Source organism: Epinephelus moara, chromosome 1 (assembly GCF_006386435.1).
Source record: "Epinephelus moara isolate mb chromosome 1, YSFRI_EMoa_1.0, whole genome shotgun sequence".
In the NCBI taxonomy this organism is placed as follows: Eukaryota; Metazoa; Chordata; class Actinopteri; order Perciformes; family Serranidae; genus Epinephelus; species Epinephelus moara.
This window is the reverse complement of record NC_065506.1, coordinates 27,782,216-27,801,700: the sequence shown is the minus strand read 5'-3', so window position 1 is coordinate 27,801,700 and position 19,485 is coordinate 27,782,216. Positions and strand designations below refer to the sequence as shown.

Sequence of the window (19,485 nt, the reverse complement as noted above, 5' to 3'; positions counted from 1 at the left end):
AACAAACACATTTTGTTGATTGTTTTTTGAGAACTGTGTGGTGAAAGCAATATCAAAAGTGAGGAAATTTCTCTCAGAATATACACTCACTTGTAAGTGTGCCCCGTGATCTCATTGCGCACGACGACACACTCCACAAGCCACTTTGCGTAGAGCCCCGTGTTATCGTGACCCATCTGCACTGTGGTCAGCTTGCCAAGGTTCTGGCACTGAGAGGAGAGAGAAGCACGGTGACATCAGGCACCAAAAATTAAAGTTAATTTCAGAAACACAAGACATTAGCTCATATTTTTATAGATAATTCAGATTTTTAATAATATTTTTCATAGTTTTGGTCCTTTTTATCTATCATTTGTTGTCCAACAGGAAACCTGCAGTCAGATGATTGTAATGGTTTAAACAAACAACCAAACTACCACACTTCTTTGGGAAACAACGGTCAAATTATTACTGAGACTGTCCGTCGCAAACATCTGATACAGTTTACAGACCAACGTCTGAGATCAACCTTGGCCCATGAGGGATAATGCAAGCGTAGTGACCTTGCTTCTCTATCAATACCAAGATTTCAGGCTTCCTTACTCTCAGTTTAACCTTGAAATACAATGGTTTAGATCATCAGGTTAAACAGTTGGCTTGTTTACAACCTGTCTGATCTTTTAACCACTTGTGTTTCTTGCTCTGTTGGACCTCACTGTAGCGATATCACCGTGTATCATGGTCAGAACATAAATGATGACTTAAACTACAAAACAGAGACCCTTGTTGTAATAAAGTGTCATTTGTCATTTGTCTGAGACTCAACACCAACCTCAAAAGTGATCTCCAGAGTATTTCTGGGGACCTGCAGGACTCCAGTCTCTGCCAGCTCACCAGAAACACACACCCAAGGGTTGGCTGTGAACATGGAGCCACCCAGCTTCTTACTGGGAACAACCACCACGTGGTAGGGAATCACTGGAAGACAGAGAGGAGGGAAATGTCATCAGAACAAACTGGTAGTTTATTGTGTGCGTTGTCGAGCTGTTTGGTATCAAAGTAGGACTCACTGATGGTTGTAAAGACGTTGGTGAAACAGAAGTAATCCACAGCGTTAAAGGACAGAAGGTGGTAGAGGAACTGCTCCTTCTCATCATCACAGCGGAGGAAGGCGTATCGCTTGTACAGTTTTCTAGAAGGAAGAAAACGACTGTTAGAGAAAAGTAATGCTAATGATTTCTAAAATAATTAAGTTGCAAAACAGATAGACATTCCTCAACAGTGTCAGCAGCATGACAGATGATAAATCAACCTTGGATAACAAAGTGAGCACTGTTTGTTATAAAGTAGAACAAATGACATGTAAGGTCACAAAGGCAGACGGAAATCCCCCTGACCCAGTTCACCACTCAGATATCAATTATGAAGAGGGCTGTGAATTATTTATGTGGCGGTGGACTACAGTATGATGCTGTGCAATTTCAAAAGAGTTGATGTATTATGAATGGGCAGATCACACATCATCTTCATTTCATATGAGACAGACATTCCTCCAAACACAGAAAGAAGGTCAGGACAAGAAAATGTAAGAGGTAAAAAAATGATACTTAGAGATGTTTAAAATGTCGCAGAAAGACTTATAATTGTGAAACTGTAGCTGACAGCAGAGTTTGACTTTTGCTCACTTTGTAAGCTCGTGCTCTGACAGCAGCTGCTTTAGGTGTCTGGAGAGCAGCTTCTTCTCCATGGAGAGGCGAACCCAGGCTCTGGCCTTGCCCACATCTGTCTTGATCTCACTGATGTTCTGAATGTGTCTGCAAAGAAAATGACAGGTTCAGAGGTTAGAAGAGGTTTGGAGATCATACAGAAACACATACGCAAACATCAGGACCATTTCATCATGTTAAAAGTTTCTCTAACACTAACATTCCACTCGTGTTACAAATATTCCAAAATTGATATGGGTCATGTAAACAACATATTCTGTTTGGATTTTCTGAATTATGCTTTATTATTACTACTAAAGCATTTTCTGTTTAAGACATGGGGTATGTCGATATCATTCAGGTTTGAGGAGCAATTTCTGGACATGTATTCAGTGCATTCTGAAAATGCATCCTACTTTGTATTACAGTTTACAGCTGTATTTTGCCTTCTTACAGTCAGCTCTGTGCATTACTATGGATGCTTGGTACACACATGATAAACTACATGTAGGCATGTAAAGGAGTGTTCAATATTTTCTTATCTTCTGAAGATAACAAAATATTGAACAATTTTAAAAAGAAGACAAAATGAACCTAATCAAATCATGTAAAAGAGTATTGTATTTTTATAAATAAGGGCAAAAAAACAGAAAACTATGTGCACATAACAGTCAGTGAAGTGGAAGACCTCTTGTATCCAGAAGGTCTCTTTCACAAAATATAAAACAAATACCTCTAGACCCAAAGCTTTAACACTGTATTGCACTAACACAAACCTCAACCTGTCATTTAAGATTTTCTTTCCCCTCTTATTTTTATACATTTATTCATTTATATTGCTCTCTCAGTTATTCATTTATTATTTTATTTTATTTTATCTTCAAATTCATACTTTTGAGGTGGGGGTGGGATTACACGTGTGTGTTTGTGTATGTCTTTGTTTATTGTTATTAAAATCAATAAAGATACCGCTGGAAAAAAATATATAAAGCGAACACTGGGCCAATGATACTGACGTCTATGACAATAAACTTATTATTTTCAGGTTGTGGACAAAACAAGACATTAGGGGAACACTGGCCGACTATTTTTTTTTTCTTTTTTAATCATTTTTTGACATTTAATAAACCAAAAAACTAACTGATTAATTGAGAAAATAAATGAGGTGATTAATCAACAATGAAAAAAATGGTTAGTTGCAGCCCTAAGGTGAAACCACAATGGTGATACAACTGCATTCATACACTGTAATACACAAGTCTGTGTCTAAACTGATGACAAGCAATTGTTTACAGCTGCTATTAACAATTATTTTCATTCATTTTTTGATGAAGTCTATAAAATGTCGAGTTTTTAGAACCCAAAGTGATGTCCTAAATTAGTTTGTTTTGTCCGACCAACAGCCAAATTATATTAGATACTCAATTTTCAGTGACATAAAACAGAGAAAAGCAGCTAATCCTCATGTGTGAAAAGCTGAAAGCAGGTTTTAATAATAAACAAAATTGTAATAAATAAATTGTTTCAGCACTACAACTGAATGTTATCCAAAAACTCTGACTCTAACGTTCTCGACCCCAACTCACAGAAACAGCTAACTCTGCCTCAGTAGTGGCATGTGAAACCACAGACGTAGTCCCATGTCATCGCTCCGAGCCACCATCGAGCCTCTGATGTCCAGACGCATTCCCTTCCACTCCACCTGTGCCGTAAGCTGCGTCTGCTAAGAGCTCCTCGTGTCTCCTCCTCTACCTTCCATCCCCCTCCCTGTCTCCACCCTCACACCAACTAACCTAGTTTTCTCCCCTCGTTATCTCCATGGCAACAGAGGAAAACATCTACAACATGCACTGTTGTTATCACCTCTTTCCTAGAAAACAGGGGCTCGCAGATGAGAGGTGCAGCCATCATCTTTAATGTGCCTAAAAATGTGAGCATTTCTGATACTAACTTATCGTCTATAGTAAAAATATTTACTGTCTGTTAAGACAATAAGATTAATAATTAAAACTCATTAAAGGAGGCTGGTGGTTGCTTCTGTGACAGAGCGTGTTTACGATCATGGCGTCAGACGTGTACACGAGTGTGGAGGAGGGTCGGAGTAGACATGAGTGTTTGTGCCCTGGGCTGACCCCTCCTCTCTTTCTCAGTCAGACTGGCGGGGGGTCTGGTAATTAGGCTGGAAGTAACGTGCTGTTACACACACTCACTCTGCGCTGGTTATGGTGGATAACATGATGACAGTGATGGCTGCCACCACACGCACGCACACACTCTCTGACAAACACACACAGGTGTTAAAGCATGCAGGTGTGCTGTGGGAGCTCTCAGGGTCACTGAGAGGCCTTATGATGATTCATGCATATAAATATACAGGAGTAGACAATTTGGAGCAAATTGGAGCACGAGGTTGGCCTCAGGGTTTGGGATGGTGCACCATGTCTCCTCCTTTCTCTTTCCCCTTCATTTCAAATCACATATCTCATTTTCTATAATCTAATGAAGGCAACAACACCCCCCACCCAAAAAAATAATTTTAAAAAAGGAGACAGAGCGTTTTTTTGTCACTGCTGCTACGAAACAACCTGCCTGTCTGAGAATCTCAGATTTGCTAAATCCATATCTTCTTTCAAATTGCTCCACTTTTACTGAAAGGCTTTCTTTAAATTTAATCTGGCGAACGTGCATGTGTGTGAAGCTGTGTGTGTATGTAAATGGCTCTGTGCATGAATGCTTGTACTGTGTATTTATGTGGGAATGTATGTGAACATGCGTGAATCTGGCTTTTTTTTCATCTTTTGTTCTTACTTTTGGGTCTCTTTTCATTGTTTTTTTCTTGCCCTATGTGAAGCACTTTGTACTGCTTATTTTGACAAGTGCTATATAAGATAACTATATTACTGGATTATTACTGTAAAATATTGAGGTCTTTATATGTATAGTGATGATTTATTTCAATGTTCAATGCAGCAGTCAGATAAGAAACACAAAACCAATGAGAGAAATTAACGTCAGCCAGAGCAGACGTTTCAGCAAAATCACTTCTCTTTCTTGAAAGCAGCAATTATTTTCAGTGCCAATTCATCTGTCAATCATTTTTTCAATTAATGAATAACTTGATTTGTCTATAAAATGCTAGAAAATTGTGAAAAATGTCAATAAGTGCTTCTTAAATCCCAAAATGACGTCTTCAAATGTCTTGTTTTGTCCACTACCCAGTACCCACATACATTTGGTTTATTGTCATAGAGGAAGAAACTAGAAAACATTCATATTTAAAATATTGGAATCAGAGAATTTTCACTTTTTTAACTTAAATTATTCAAATCAAGTAATCACTTATAAAATGAATTGGCAATTAATTTAATAGATGACAACTAACCAATTTATTGATTAATCACCGCAGCTCTATTCTTGAATCACTTCTGCCAGAGCCATTGTCGGAAAAGCAATATCCAGATAAACTTTTACAGTGGCGTTACTAGCTGCTAAAGATAGACTTGATGCAAAGTAATGAGTCTTATGCAGAATATAATTAAGTATCGCAAATCTGTGTCACTTAAATTAGTGAACTGTGAAGCATCAAATTCATCTGGTAATACTGTGATAGCTATGAAGAAACTCTTCTTTATTTAAGAAATGGGATCTCAAAAATGTTTTAGTCACTGAACCAAAACATTTCATCATTAATTTAATTGCATTTTGTCAGAGGGGGGGAATTTAATGTGTTGCTGAACTGTCATAGACTCCACTTAGACAACCAATTAACATGGGGATATAGAAAACTCCTCATAGGTCTTGTTTGACAGCCGACCACAAGGGGGCAGTGTTGGTGCAACCTTCTTTCCTCAGGTCATGACCAGCAGCTCATGTAGTTGTAAACCAGCTTTGGGTAAACATGATGAAACCAAGCAAGACTTCATCCTTCGTTCCTATTACTGACATTACTGACACTACATCAAATCTTAATAACCTCCAGTCCTCCTCACCTCATGTCCTGGATCAGGGAGACTTTGAGAGGAGGCATGGCTGATCCACCACCATCAGATTTACGTCTCTCTGTGTCATGTATGAAACCTGACGTGGGGGGAAATAAAGGATGTGTAATTACAACAAGAGCCTCTAATTTGTTAACTAATTGTGTTCATCAGCTGATTGCATTATTTACCTGGAGGTCCCAAACCAGCTGGAGTTGCATTTTTCTTCTCCTTGCTCTCCTGATAGTGCAGCAGATGGGACCACAAGGCAGATTTACCCTGAAAGAGACAGCACACGCTAGTGTCATCATTAACACTGAGAGCACTATATTTCCGCCAGGTGCTGAGGATCAATCATGTGAGATGGTGACTGCGCTGTTGTTTCTCCTGACCTGTTTGACCTGCAGCCCGTGGCTCCAGATCCTCTCCAGCAGGTCACAGAGGCTCGCGATCAGAGTGTTCTCCTCGACACCGGTGATGCTGACCTCTCCGTGGCCCAACTCCACCGCCTCCCGACCCATCTTCTCCACGAGCATACGCTTGGTCTGCAGAGGAACACACACACACATACTGTTGTTACCCCAGGCTCTGCTGACAAAGACATCACACTAATATATTGGAATCTTATTTTGTGTTGTTTGCTGAATTCAGATTGGTCATGTTCTGATATTCATTTCTGTGCAGCAGAATAAATAACTCACAAACAGGAGACTAATCTTGGTGACCGTAAAGCTTTAATTTGGTTTTGCAATGTTTTTTATTGTTGTTTCAGTGAATCACTCTGCCATCCTTTATGACCGCATTATGTTCTGCTCACTGCTGTTAGCCAAAAATGAGATGGATACAATTTAAGCTTCGATATTTGTGTGCGCTTAAAATGATGATTATTTGAAAATGACATGCGGACATTATAAAACTGGTCATAACTCCAAATGATAGAGATTCTCTGCAAACTTTATTCCACTGCAGAACTCATTCTGAATTGCTTTGTGCAGCAAAGCTTAAAAAATGTGATTAACCTTTCTTTTAAACTGAGACAACGCAACAGAGATCTCAGCAAAAAAGAGCAAAACCAATCAACTACAGCACAGTCAGTCATACACAGACCTTGTTCCTGCACTCCTTCAGCAGCCCTTCAACAAATTTCCAGTTAGTCTGAGCGATGACAGACGGCGACAGGTTGGACAGTTTGGGCTGTCTGATGGTTGTGCCCAAGTTCCTCGCTTCCTGGATGTATTTCTAGTAAGAAACAGAGAGAGTTCAGTCAGCAAACCACAAAAGGAAATGGGGAGACGCTCTGACAGAGAAATCACCTCAGTTTACCGGTGGGCTCACGTCACTAGTGACGGTTACTACAGAGGAAGAGGGAAAGCTAGAATAACTGAAGTCTACATAGACAACAAACTGCTGCACTATTACTGCAGTAAATATGCACACCTCAGCCTTCAGGTATTGAAGCAGTACCTCATGAACAGTGACATTCATAAAAATTAAACAAGCTGATTTAAAAAAAGAACTGAATTCAAAGATTAGCTCTTTTTTGATACAAATTGATTTTAAACACACTTGAATTAAAAAAGAACAAATATAATCAATAAATAATAATTCTTACTCTGAAAATACAAATCATATTCTAGACGTAAGGGAACATGCTTGTTTGGTACAGACCCCAGCAAAAATCACATCATCATTTTTAAACTTTTTTTCCAATAAAAATTAAATGCAAAAAATTATCGCAATAGTCATACTTGTCAAAATAATTGCACTATGATCTTTTTGCAGTGAACATGTTTCATCAGATAAAGCTCAGCTGGAGGAGGTGAAGGAAGCAGAGGGAAGGTAAAGACCACATGGGCGGACAAACACATGTGGGCCCAGCGTGAAGGCTAAAGGCTTCACAAACACATACCACGTCCACAGTCACCGACTTTAGACAGGGCTTGAAGGACTGCGAGAGCCAGTAGTAGTCAAGAAACAGCAGGAGCTGCAGCTCCGGAAACAAACACTCTACATGCTGCGAGTGATGTGAGCGTGAGTACGAGAGAGGCGGAGAAAAGGGACAGTGACCAGAAGAGGTGTGAGAAGGGGTGGGAGAGCAGACAAGATGGTGAGAGCCAAGTCAAAATAAAGCAAACAGGTCATGCAAAATGAACAAAGACAACAGAGCTCAGGCAGTGCAGTCGTTCTGTATGAAAATGAGCTGAGAAAAGAAAACAGTGGTGACCTCTCACCTCTCTCTGGTCGTTGTCTAAATAAAGGTGCTCAGCGTGCTGCTTCTGTCGATCCCTCCTCCTCCACTGGGCGGGAGCACTCCTCTTGGTCCATCTGTAACACAAAGTAACACACAACAATTTGGACAAATCTATAAAGAAACAATGCAAAACAGCAGTCTTATTCTAAATAAACATAAATGACAGTATTCTTTTTTGAGACAGTAACATTAAATATTCACTTGTTGCTGGTGGGCCCAGTGGAGAGCACATCAGACTGCAGTCGGGGGAAGAAGCCCTGTTCGTAGCGTCCCTGACCGATCTTCATGTCCAGCAGGTGTGGGTGGAGGGCGGTGTGGTCGATCTTCGCAACTCTCATCTCGATGTATTTCTCTGCGGAGATGTGCGAGGGGTGCAGCAGTCAGCAGTGAGATTACATCATTCTCATCTTGTTAATCTACCCAAATCATAGTGCTGTCAATCTCAAGACGTGAGTGATTAAGTGTCCTTGGCACAACATGTCTTTGGTTTTGGAGCAAAATCTAATAAATTCATGACATCATTCCGTCATAAATTCTACACACTGTCAAAGAATCTACTAAAAATAATTAATCATTCAGGTTATGTAAGGGAAGAATTGTCTGGAAACCAAGTAACTAAAATATCCCATAGCTAGTAATTAAGTCACTTTACTTTTTTCCTCTCACAATCATCCAACTAAGATGTTCATATTTTCTGTGGCTAATTGTGTTAAGAAATCAGGATAACTCTGACAAAGAACCTCTAATTTCTCTTTTAGGAAACGACTGACAACAGAAGAAAGAGAACATGTTAAAATAGAAAATGAGAAAAAAAGAAATTTCCTGCCAAACACCCACAGTACCAAAAGAAGTGGCAGAATAAAGGCTCAGAATAGATGTTTTTGTCTTTGAAGGAACCAGTTCAGAGTCGTCCATGAATGCAGCTTTAGACAGTGATTCTCTGGTGCCTGATTAAAACCCCACCCATACATGGGCTGTGAGAAATACAATAGACCTTTGATGGATAAACAAAACATGTAAACATATGCACTTGATTAAAAATGTAGCAACAAAATGGTGAAAAAGTACAGGAAGTTGAAATAGTCGACTGTCACTGTCTGAAGCTGAGATCCACTGGTACAAAGATTTGATTCCCTGCTTATTATTCCCCATTCACATGCATGCTGAAAGTTGAGATCACCACCATAAAGATCAGTTAACGTGTTTGTAATTGTTAAAACATTACGTTCACCAAGCTTTTAAAAGCTGACATGTATGCAATGCATGAAGGATCTCACAGAGGACTCTTAAAATTAGAGTGATGAGAAAATAAAACACATTTAGCACCTCCAAATTAAGATAAAAAACTGTTCTCTTTCAAATCTTGCTCTGCATCTCACTATGGGAAGCCCCTTCAGGCGTGACCAATCATGGTCCATAGTGAGATACCGCACTCGGTTATCAGAGAACTGGGGTTACACTGGTAACCTAAAGTTTTGTGTTCTGAGTTTAGGAGAACAGCTACTACGCAGACAAGTCCAAACAGAGTCCATCCGTCCTCTGTGAGTGTACCTAAAGTAATGCATTACACACACGTTCAGAGAGCTCCCACCAGGAGGCCTTTGAAGTAACAAGAGCAAATATTACGAGGGTGAGTCTTGTCGTTCTCGAGCCCAATGGCATGAGGTCCAGGGACGACAAAATCAGCTTTTTCATAACGCTTTTTAAGCAGGTTGTCTGCAAACAAGACAGCAATTACCAGTCAGTTAACCGAAGAGAGCAAACCTCCGTCTGTCTGTCAGAAGTTAAAACCTTTAAATTAACTTATGACTACATTCAAATTAAAGAGTTTTATAGAACTTTTACAGTCTTTAATTACATTTACAAAACTTTGTGTGTTGGCTTTGCACACGGTCATGATCAAATATTACAGAGGTCCATTTGTTACTGTGTGAAGGTGAGATATTATGGTCAAGCTATTAGTTTTCAAACTAAAACCTGTGTCTTTATGTGTCTGTTTTCCTCAGGATGTGAGGCCTTTATCACAAGATAGAGATGGGTCCAGAGGTCTGGGGTACACTGATAAATTTGAGTAATATTTGGGGCTTTGAGAGCAATCAAATTATTCCAAAGTCTTTTCATATTTCTCTGAAATCCACAAAGCTCTGAAGGATTTTCAGACCCGGTCTGTTTTCCTTACCTGCTTCCTCAATAGTTGTGCATTTCTGGTACATGGAGGTACGGAGTGTGGGTGTGCGGACATTCAGCATGCGAATCTTATCCACACGGGCGTCAAACACCCTCAGCGTGTGCTCCTTCTCCTCATCATCATGACAGAGGATCTTACTATCGATAAAGGAGGCAAACATCTGCGTCTCCAAGAAACGTGACAGGAAGGGCAGGTAGGGCTCTGGCTGGTCGGACAGGAAGGAGGCCTGCACACACAGATTTAAAGGGTGGAAATCACTGTCGTATACTATGGAAAAATATTACCATTCACTATACTCTGCCATTAATTAACTGTCTGTACATTTACCTTGTCAAAGTTCTGCATCTGGTCTCGATTGGTGAACCAGGACTCTTTGTCCTGGCTAGGCTGAATGACGAACACTTCATAGTCTGCGAACATCTGGGTGAAACGGTTGGCGAAGACTTCGCGGACGTGGATGTTGAGCTGGTGCATTTTTAGATCTTCCTCGTCGCACTGAGCACGCGTGTCCTTATTGCTGCTGGCATCCTCCCTCACCTCCAGCTGTTGTGCACCAGTGTCCATTAATGGGAAACAGGATAAAGTGTGTGAGAAAGATGTCTGATGAAGAAAAGCAGCAATTTTTCATGGTATCTTATCTGACTGTTATCTCAGGCTGCTGATGACGCAGCAGGGTTATGGGAAGGGAAGTCAAGGGCATCTGGTTTGATTTATGACTCAAAGTACACTGAAGAAAAGGTCTTGTTTTTAGCGTGTCAGTGGGTCAGCTGGACAGATGCCAGCACTAGGGGGCTACAACAACACACACCACTGGATGTATGCTGAACTGTAAAATTCAATCACTGCTTCGCTCCCTTAAATCAAATTCAGCAGCAAGTTTAGATAAGAGTACTTCTAAGTGACGTCTGACGTCGTAGCTGGAAGACTATACAGACGATGAGCTAATCCATTCATGGAAAGCTAATGCTGGCCACTAGTGCATAAGCCAATTAGGCTGCACATACAGAGACTTTCTCTAATTAGCAGCCGATTCATCCGTCTATCAGTCTTCAGAGGGAGTATTCCACTGTAGTGTTTGTAAGACTCTCAAGCCAAATGAGCTTGTACAGATGCCAACTACATCTGTTGATGTCAGAGTCTATAAAGGGTTTCTGTCATCTCGGCTGTGAGACATCGACCAGCAACATTTCAAAAGGAGTCGATGCTTTAAACTGATAAAGTCTCTTGGATGGATAAACATCTCCACAGTGCTGTGGGTGGCATTGTGTGCTCTATTAACATGGTGCTGCGAATTAGATAAACAACTTAACACATTCGTTTACCATTTTAAAAGCACACTTTTTAATGAAAAACTTCTGTTATGAAACAACAATTTTTCTCCATTTCTATGTGTACTAACTAAACATGGATCCAGCCCACTGTGTAGCACAGAAGAGGCTCCCTCTTTTGTTCGTTGTCCCTCCCTGCAATAACGATAATCATTGCCATTATTATCCATAATCTGTAACTGCTTATTCAGGGCCATAGCCGCCTGTAGCCTATCCCAGCTGGCATTGAGCGAGAGGCGGCGTACACTCTGGACAGGATGCCAGACTATCACAGGGCTGACACATAGAGACAGACAATCAGTCACACTCACATTCACACCTATGGGCAATTTAGAGTCACTAATTAACCTATTAACCTTTGAACTGTATATTAAACAACAATAATCATAATGTAAAGACACAATAAAACATTAGCATTTTTTCAGTTCATGTAGTTATATTGATAATCACTCCATCCCTTTTCCTACCTTTGGCCCTACACCTCATTTATAAGCTGGCAAAATTAAGTTGCACATTAATGAGAAGATCCAGCTGAAAACGTATTTGCATTGCAATGGAGCTGCTGAAAGTAAGGATTTAAAAAATATATGCGCAGAGCTGATTTTACACTGAATGCATTAATTATTGAAACTGATTATTCTTCAATTAAATTTCAAAATTTGCTTTTAAGATTTCCCAGCATAAACAGATGTAACTATATATTTGTGCAGTCCATTTTTAATTCATAAGATGACATCACTTCCAGGGTTCCTACAGCTTAAGGCAAGTTTGACTGAAGACTTTTGAAGACTGTTTAAATGTCACTTGAAATGAAACCTTTCCAAAACTGAAGAAAAAAACACAGACTGACATCAGTTCCTCGGGGTTAGGGACAGTTTTGTCCAGATGTTAATTTTAACATAAAACATGACTTTCTTTGGGAAATATATGCTGTTTTTTCCTCCAAGTTTGAATAACTTTTTGCATTAAATGCACACAGCCCCGCATGCACTGCCTTGTACTGGTTTCTGTAAAGCCACAAACTCTCGCTGAATTTGCACTTTGCTGTCATCCAGACACAGTGACAGCTTGCTAGTAGACAGTGGATCTTCTGCTTTTTTAGTCCAAATGAAGGCTTTATTTTTAGATTAATGGATTCAGTGCCTTTTAGGACTTTTTAAGGATCCATAGGAACCCTGATTTCTCACCTTCTCCAGGCTGACACCAGTCCTCTTGACCAATGCCTGCAGTCTGGCGATAGTTTCATTCTCCCTCAGCAGGTAGGAGTTGAGGGGCGAGGCCAGGTTGCCGTTGCGCTTGTCAGAGACCATGTCAACAGATCGGAAGCCCCTGTACTTGGCCTGGCTGTCACTGGAGTGAATATTTCCCTCTGGGGACACACCGAAGGACATGAGCACCTCTGAGATCTCCTGAATGAACTCGAGTTTGTTGGGGAACTGGGGCAGATCCTCTGGCAGTTCGATGAAGTGGTTGTCAATGTCCACAAAACACAAGTTAGCCTGGAAGAAGACAAGGAACGAGATAATTGATCATGAAAAACATTTAAAAAAAACCCAAATATATCGAGCCTAATGCACGAAGAAAGTTTAATACTACTATTATCTGTGCAAGTCTAATAACAAGTCCTAATAACATTACAGTTCAACCTCCACATTTACTTGACACATCTAAAAGCACATTACACTTTCTACACACACCTGTCTTTGTATAAAATGGGAAGCAAAGAGGACCGGCTCCTAATGAGCTAACTGATGACTGAAAAATCAAACTGACCTTGAAATACCCCTGTTTACTGAGGGCACTGTGTAGGTTAAATATAGAAAGTCCAACACATCTGGAGTAACCAGATACTCCAAAGAAGCTTATAAAGCAGCCACAAGAGGAAAGAGATGAAAAACTGTCCACCACGTCTTGTGTCAGCAGTTCAACAAATGCCTTACCTATGCAGAACGACAATAATAAAGCTGCTTGTTCTGACTGTAAATGAAAACACTGATGAAATACAGCGAGCATGTTTGGGTGCCCAAAGAAATATAAAGACAAGGAAGGATTTATTCACTTAAGTCCAGATCTTGTCACATAGTTTTACAGCATCAGTGATGACCCAGTAACGGTCGAAAGCAAGCACATGTGCACAGAGGCAAAGGTTGTGGGACAAATAGATGTGGGAGGATCCACAGTGCTGTTCACACTCCTCAGTACAGTATAGACTAATATGAAAATCCTACAACAGTGAATTCAGCAGCAATTTGCTACCATTTTAAAGGCAACTTTGCAAATAAACCAAATGAAGATCGCAAACCTCATTAACTGCTCTATTATAAACATTTTCATTTCTCCCATGATCACACTTAAGCTCTCCAAAAATGTACTTAAATTTCTCCTTTCATTGTCTAAAATTCTTAAATTTTGGTGAAAAAAATCTGAACAGGAGGAGAAATTAAACTCTATCTGTCCTGATGTATGTTTTGTCATAGAAACTGCTACCTAAAAAATATAAAGAATTTCAAAATAAACCAAAAGAAGAGAGTTTTGACTCAGTATGTTAGGACGCTGAGGTGTGTTTGTACCTCCTGTGGTAGCTCTAGCTTGGTGCGGTCGTCTTGTCCGTTGGAGTGGAGGCCCATGAGATACGGCACAGGAGCATCCAGGAAGTGGAGGAGGGAGGCGGGCAGAATGGGAACGTACACATGCTGCCACTGGAAGGGGAACATTAAGGCTGTGATGCTCTCTGCCACTGTCATCAGCCTCTGGTAATCTGTTTCACACATATAAAGAAGAGAAGGGTGGTGAGGGACAGACTGTAACAATGTTAAAGATGTGCCAGCAGAATGTACAGCACAACATTTTCACCTGATTGGTGGTTTCAACAGCACAACCATCACAATCACCGAATGCAAATGCCCATTTAAAGACATGGTAAGTGATAAATTCAAAATTAACTGGACAAGACTAGAGGACTGAAACCCATAGGGCAGAAACATGCTGCTTTACCATTCATAATGTTCATTATTCTACACTATTAAAGTGTATTTTTGAGACAAATTCCTGACATCAATACAAAGGCAAAAGCACTCTTTGCCGTATTTTATTCCAGTAAAAGTTCTGGACAACACTGCCTTTGTCTGATAAATGTTTATTCCTTCACTTCGGCCATTAAACATCATATGACAGAAGAGTTGTGCAACATGACGGTCTGTTGTTTCTGTGGGATCACACTGTTTATGCCTCAGCTATTCTGTTGATAGAAATCACCTGCCTCAGTTTCATTGATCGGCTGATGCTAAAACTATAGTGTGACTACAGTTGGGTTCATTTCCAGTTTTGCCGTGCCAGTCCGGTGTACGAGCTTAAACCGGTTTGATTTAATGCAAACCAGCTGAACTGGCATTTGTCATTCATCAGCAACCTCTGACAGTGTCACAGCATTAAAGCCAACTTATATTGAATTAGTAATAAGCCTCATGACAATGCGATTAACAAAGCCACTCGTGTCTGACAGGCTGTGGCTCAAGGGTAGAGCGGGTCATCCACCAATTCAATCCCCGGCTCCTTCAGTCTGCGTGTCAAAGCATCCTTGAGCCTTGAGCAAGATACTGAACCCCAAATTGCTCGCAATGGCTGTTGCATCGGTGTGTGACTGTGTTAAAAACTGAGTAGCAGGTGGCACCTTGTATGAACGTGTATGTGAATGGGTGAGTGTGACTCGTCGTATAAAAGGCGCTTTGAGTGGTCGGATGACTACAAAGGCGCTATACAAGTGCAGGTCCATTACCATGAGCAATTTACTACAGAGTGGAGGCTGGTGTTGGCAACATGAAGGAGATCAAATTTCAGTAAAGGTGGGAGGGGGAAAGAGTGGCACACGCCACTTTTTTTTACTTGAAAGCTTGATCTTTTTGGGGTGACTAGAGAAGATATGACAGAGCCAGTCTCTCGGGAAAACTAAAACTGTGCCAATATGAAAACATTTTGGATTTGAAGCTGACAAAAGAGATGTCTTAACTGGCTGCAAGTGCTGTTTTGAGCTCAACTTTCATCGAAGGCTGTGTTGCAATTTATACCTGTCACTCACTTTGAAGGCGCTGCAATGGACGAAAAACAGCTGATTATTAAGATTTAAATCACTACAAAACCAAAATAAGGTGGCAGCTGGAGGGTTCGCTCAAGATCTGAAAGTTTCTAGTAAATGGCCACGCTGAAAACAAGCTAGGCTACTTGCTGTTGGCTATACCATTTGTCATTTTCAGTAAATATCGCAATATAAAACAGTGTTTTCGGTTTCAAAAAATAAACATAGGACGGAGGAAGATAGCAAGTAGGCTCCTCACCCATGTTTTAAGTGGTTAGATGTCTCTAATCTGATCTTGAGGGCACAGCTGAGAGCTACGTGGTTTGTTCACATGACGTCACAGAAGTGCATATATGACAGATCAATGTGGACAAAGAGCTCTGATGCTACTTAATGCTACATGATGGACGCTACTTTTCTAATGGGACACGGTGTCATTATGTTCTACTCAAGAGTAGCTGCTGATACCTAGTAAAATTTGGTTAACCAGTCCGGTTCAGTGTTTGGTTTAATATAAATCTGGTTTGAACATTTTCACACCGGCCCAACCCTAAACATGACTGGAATTCTGAAGCCACAGAAGCAGTGCAGCAGCTGTTTTCTGCAGGATTCAGTACTGAGGACACAGTGTGCAGACAAAGTGGACAAACATGACATGACAAAGGAAAAACCCAACCCTACTACAGTGTTAAGTCTTTGTCTGGTTGTCTCTGTTATTCTCCACTCTGTGAATATGGGAGTGGAGTGGAGATCAATGACTAACCTTAAAGGAATTGGCCGTAATGAGTCTCAAGCTGTGTCCAAATTTAGGGAGGGGATCTTCTGATAAAGACTCAAATGTGTCAGGACAGTTTTAAATTATTTACAGCCTTTGGTGTCTCTGAGGCTAGATTTCCTTCTCAAACGAGACGATATCTGAGGAAGAAGTCCTATGAAGGACCTCTGTGGCCTGCATCCTTTGGAGGATCCAGACTCTGAGCAGTGACACAGCCACAGTCAGCTGACCCTCTGGCTGATGTTAAATTCCTTTGTCATGACTCCACACTGCAACACTCCTTCATGCTCAGGGTTGGTATACACGCTGCAAATATGTGTCCAGTCCTCCTCATCTGCATTCCTGCTCTATCCTGTTGACACCTACTGTACATTCAGCAGCAGCTCTGCCTCTCCTCTTATGGTGCCAAAACAAATGCCATTCCTTCATTTGGTCATGTGCTGGTCCATGAGAAGAGACTCTCATCCCCAGCCTGGGCCTCCTCCTCAGCCCCCCCTCCTTCTCAGCAGGCCTGCTTCTCCCAGGATGGGGACAAGAATACTAACACCACCCGTCTGCTCGGAAACTAGGCCACCATAACAAGACTAACAAGAAGCCACTTTAACTCAGGTCATAAAGGGTCAAGTGCCGTTGCGTATATGCACAGATGCATGCTAAGAACATTTTATAAATGTCGACACTGAGAACTGGTAGCAGATTGGACTTGAAGTGATGCTCGAACTGTTCAGTTTACATACAGAGTGCAAAACGATGCAGCACAGCAGGCTAAAAATACACTGAAGAAGTGAAACTGCTGCAGTTTTCGTTCTGTTCCTCTAATGAAACAACTTGCTTGACAACTGTATTCTGTGTTCCCTTTATTAGCCTCAGTTTGTACTATGGCAATAACCAAGGTTACCTCCTGATTTTGATCAATTCATTTTTTAATTTGGTCAGAAGTTAATGGAAAGCAAACCATTGATGTATTCTGTGGTCACTGCAGAGACTTAGTTGTAACAACTCTGACTAGTCCTGCTGTTTGTTCATTTCATACATTAGGAGTCTGAGCCAGGGATGCAAATAATGGTTAATGTTTTGATATGGATTAATCATTTGAGTAATTTTTTGAGGAAAAAAATAGTCAAATTCTCTGATTCTAGCTTCTTAAATGTGAACATTTTCTGGTTTCTTTACTCCTCTATGTCAGGAGACTGAACATCTTTGAGTTGATGACATAACCTAATCCTGGCCTTTGGAAAACATTGATCAGCCTTTTTTTCCCACCATTTTCATTTCATGCGCTAAACAACTAATGGCGAAATCGAGAACATTATTGTTAGATTAACTGACGATGAAAAAGTCATTGGTTGCAGCCCGAATGAATAGTTAGATTTTGAAAATGTCAGAAAATATTGAATAGTGCCCACTAAAATATTCCAGAGCCCAAGATGTCTTCACATTTCTTCTTTTCTCTGATCAACAGTCCAAAATAACTACAAAGAGCAAATCCTTATAAAATGTTCAGCATTTTTTCCTTGATATATGATTAAACAATTTATAGATTATCAAAATATTTAATTTCCTTCCAATCACCCTGTTTGATTAACCAACTAAGTATTTCACCTCTAGCAAAAACTACATAATTTAGTTAACTGATATTGCAGCCTAAAGAAACAAAACAAACACACTGTTCTCAGACTAAAATGGAAATCGATAATATGTGAATGACAAGCTGTGAAAAAGGGTTTTGAATTCACAAAAGTATGTCTTGTCCGTTGGTGTAATATGGTAATGTGAGTCCCTAACATGCAAAAAGGTTATACAAAAAGAGTGAGTAATGTCCTGAGCTAAAAAGGTACAGTGTGATCGTCTGTGCATGGCTGAAAGACAAGCTTGATTCTGTATCTCAAAGCCAAGGCCGAACACACTGTGCTGACAGACGTCCAGCTTCAAATTTATGCTTTTAAACTTTAAGCTTTAAATTTCAGATGCAGCATCTCCGTGGCTCAAATGTACGTTGTGTAACTGCAACGTCCTCCCTCTCCTCTCATCCATCCTGTCATTCTTGACTGCATAAATCACATAAAGAAAGACTCAAATAATTACAACAAATAATGGCTTAATTGTAGTGTGTCACAAATGATTGACACATGATGAGCTTCCTGTTCGATAAGGATGGGAGAAGCAGCAGACAGTCTTTGAAGATCTTTTCTTTTATGGCTTCACGGAAGAAACGCTGGCCTTTTCTTTATTTATTTTAAAGCAGACTTATGAATTCCGGTGCTATTTATAGCACATAACACACGCAGTTGTCTCCTTATTTGCAGAGCATCCCTCTCCTCCTCCGTGTGTGTGTGTGTGTGTGTGTGTGTGTTGAAGTGGGGAGTCTTTTCCCAACAACCACTCATTTCTTCTCAGTGGAAGATTGCCAGGGCTTAACTCTACACAACACCCTTCACACGTTCTGCAGTGATGAGCCTCATGGGGGGGTGGAAAAAAAGAGGCATGATGTCACTTCCAACCAATAATAATCACCCTGCATCACTGCCATCCTCCCTGTCTCCAGGTTGCCTAGCAACACCACAGCTTTCCCCCCTTAAGAGCCCCCCCCCCGGCCCCTGGCGTTTTGTAAACCATTTGCCTTCTCTTGCCATTGTAATGGATCCAATCACCACACCAGACCAAGCACTCTTAAATGATTTCCTTGTTTCTCCTCTCACACACACACACACGCACACACGCATGCACGCACACAAACACACACACACAGTCTCTGAAACAGTGAGCAATGACATGAATGGCACCTTTGCTAAAATTCTATTCTACTAGCAAATTATAGCTGGGATAACTGAATCTTTACTGAGCAGTTACCACTGATAAACACATAAATGCAAACAGATATCAAGCCGTCTGGATTTCGGGACTCCCAAAGGGTTCCTCTTTAAATCAAGCTCCCATAAAATTAAGTAGCTGATAGTCAGACTCTTGCTGTGTGTTTTGTGTAAAGATGAATCACAAAGGACAGCCAAAAAAGGCCTATATAGCCCAGCAACTCAAATAGGCACACAAGACGAACCTCACACACAAACACACACATTTACATGTGCGTCTTGGGAGCAGGAGCTTCCTGTGATGGGTGAGGGGGTCCAACATTTACACAAGCTGGTACTCACACTGCATCACTTTAATGGAAACACTCAACAGGTTATGTAAGCTCTTGGATAATACTT

The 19,485-nt window shown here is 40.7% G+C and overlaps 1 protein-coding gene across 4 annotated transcripts in view; it reads right to left on the bottom strand.

Moving 5' to 3' along the window:
- dennd5a (DENN/MADD domain containing 5A) overlaps positions 1 to 19,485 on the bottom strand; it is a 42,414-nt gene that overhangs the window by 6,512 nt on the left and 16,417 nt on the right. For 2 of the 4 annotated variants that reach the window (XM_050040644.1, XM_050040652.1), the window contains 15 exons: positions 14,000 to 14,187; positions 12,617 to 12,928; positions 10,429 to 10,644; positions 10,093 to 10,327; positions 9,540 to 9,629; positions 8,115 to 8,265; positions 7,894 to 7,987; positions 6,770 to 6,901; positions 6,055 to 6,207; positions 5,854 to 5,941; positions 5,675 to 5,762; positions 1,665 to 1,793; positions 1,050 to 1,171; positions 812 to 957; positions 91 to 209 (listed from right to left, as the gene is read on the bottom strand). In XM_050040644.1, coding sequence (XP_049896601.1) covers positions 91 to 209; positions 812 to 957; positions 1,050 to 1,171; positions 1,665 to 1,793; positions 5,675 to 5,762; positions 5,854 to 5,941; positions 6,055 to 6,207; positions 6,770 to 6,901; positions 7,894 to 7,987; positions 8,115 to 8,265; positions 9,540 to 9,629; positions 10,093 to 10,327; positions 10,429 to 10,644; positions 12,617 to 12,928; positions 14,000 to 14,187 — 2,263 coding nt within the window. The remainder of the gene's footprint in view (positions 1 to 90; positions 210 to 811; positions 958 to 1,049; positions 1,172 to 1,664; positions 1,794 to 5,674; positions 5,763 to 5,853; positions 5,942 to 6,054; positions 6,208 to 6,769; positions 6,902 to 7,893; positions 7,988 to 8,114; positions 8,266 to 9,539; positions 9,630 to 10,092; positions 10,328 to 10,428; positions 10,645 to 12,616; positions 12,929 to 13,999; positions 14,188 to 19,485) is intronic. The other 2 variants (XM_050040663.1, XM_050040671.1) reach the window with 1 other exon arrangement.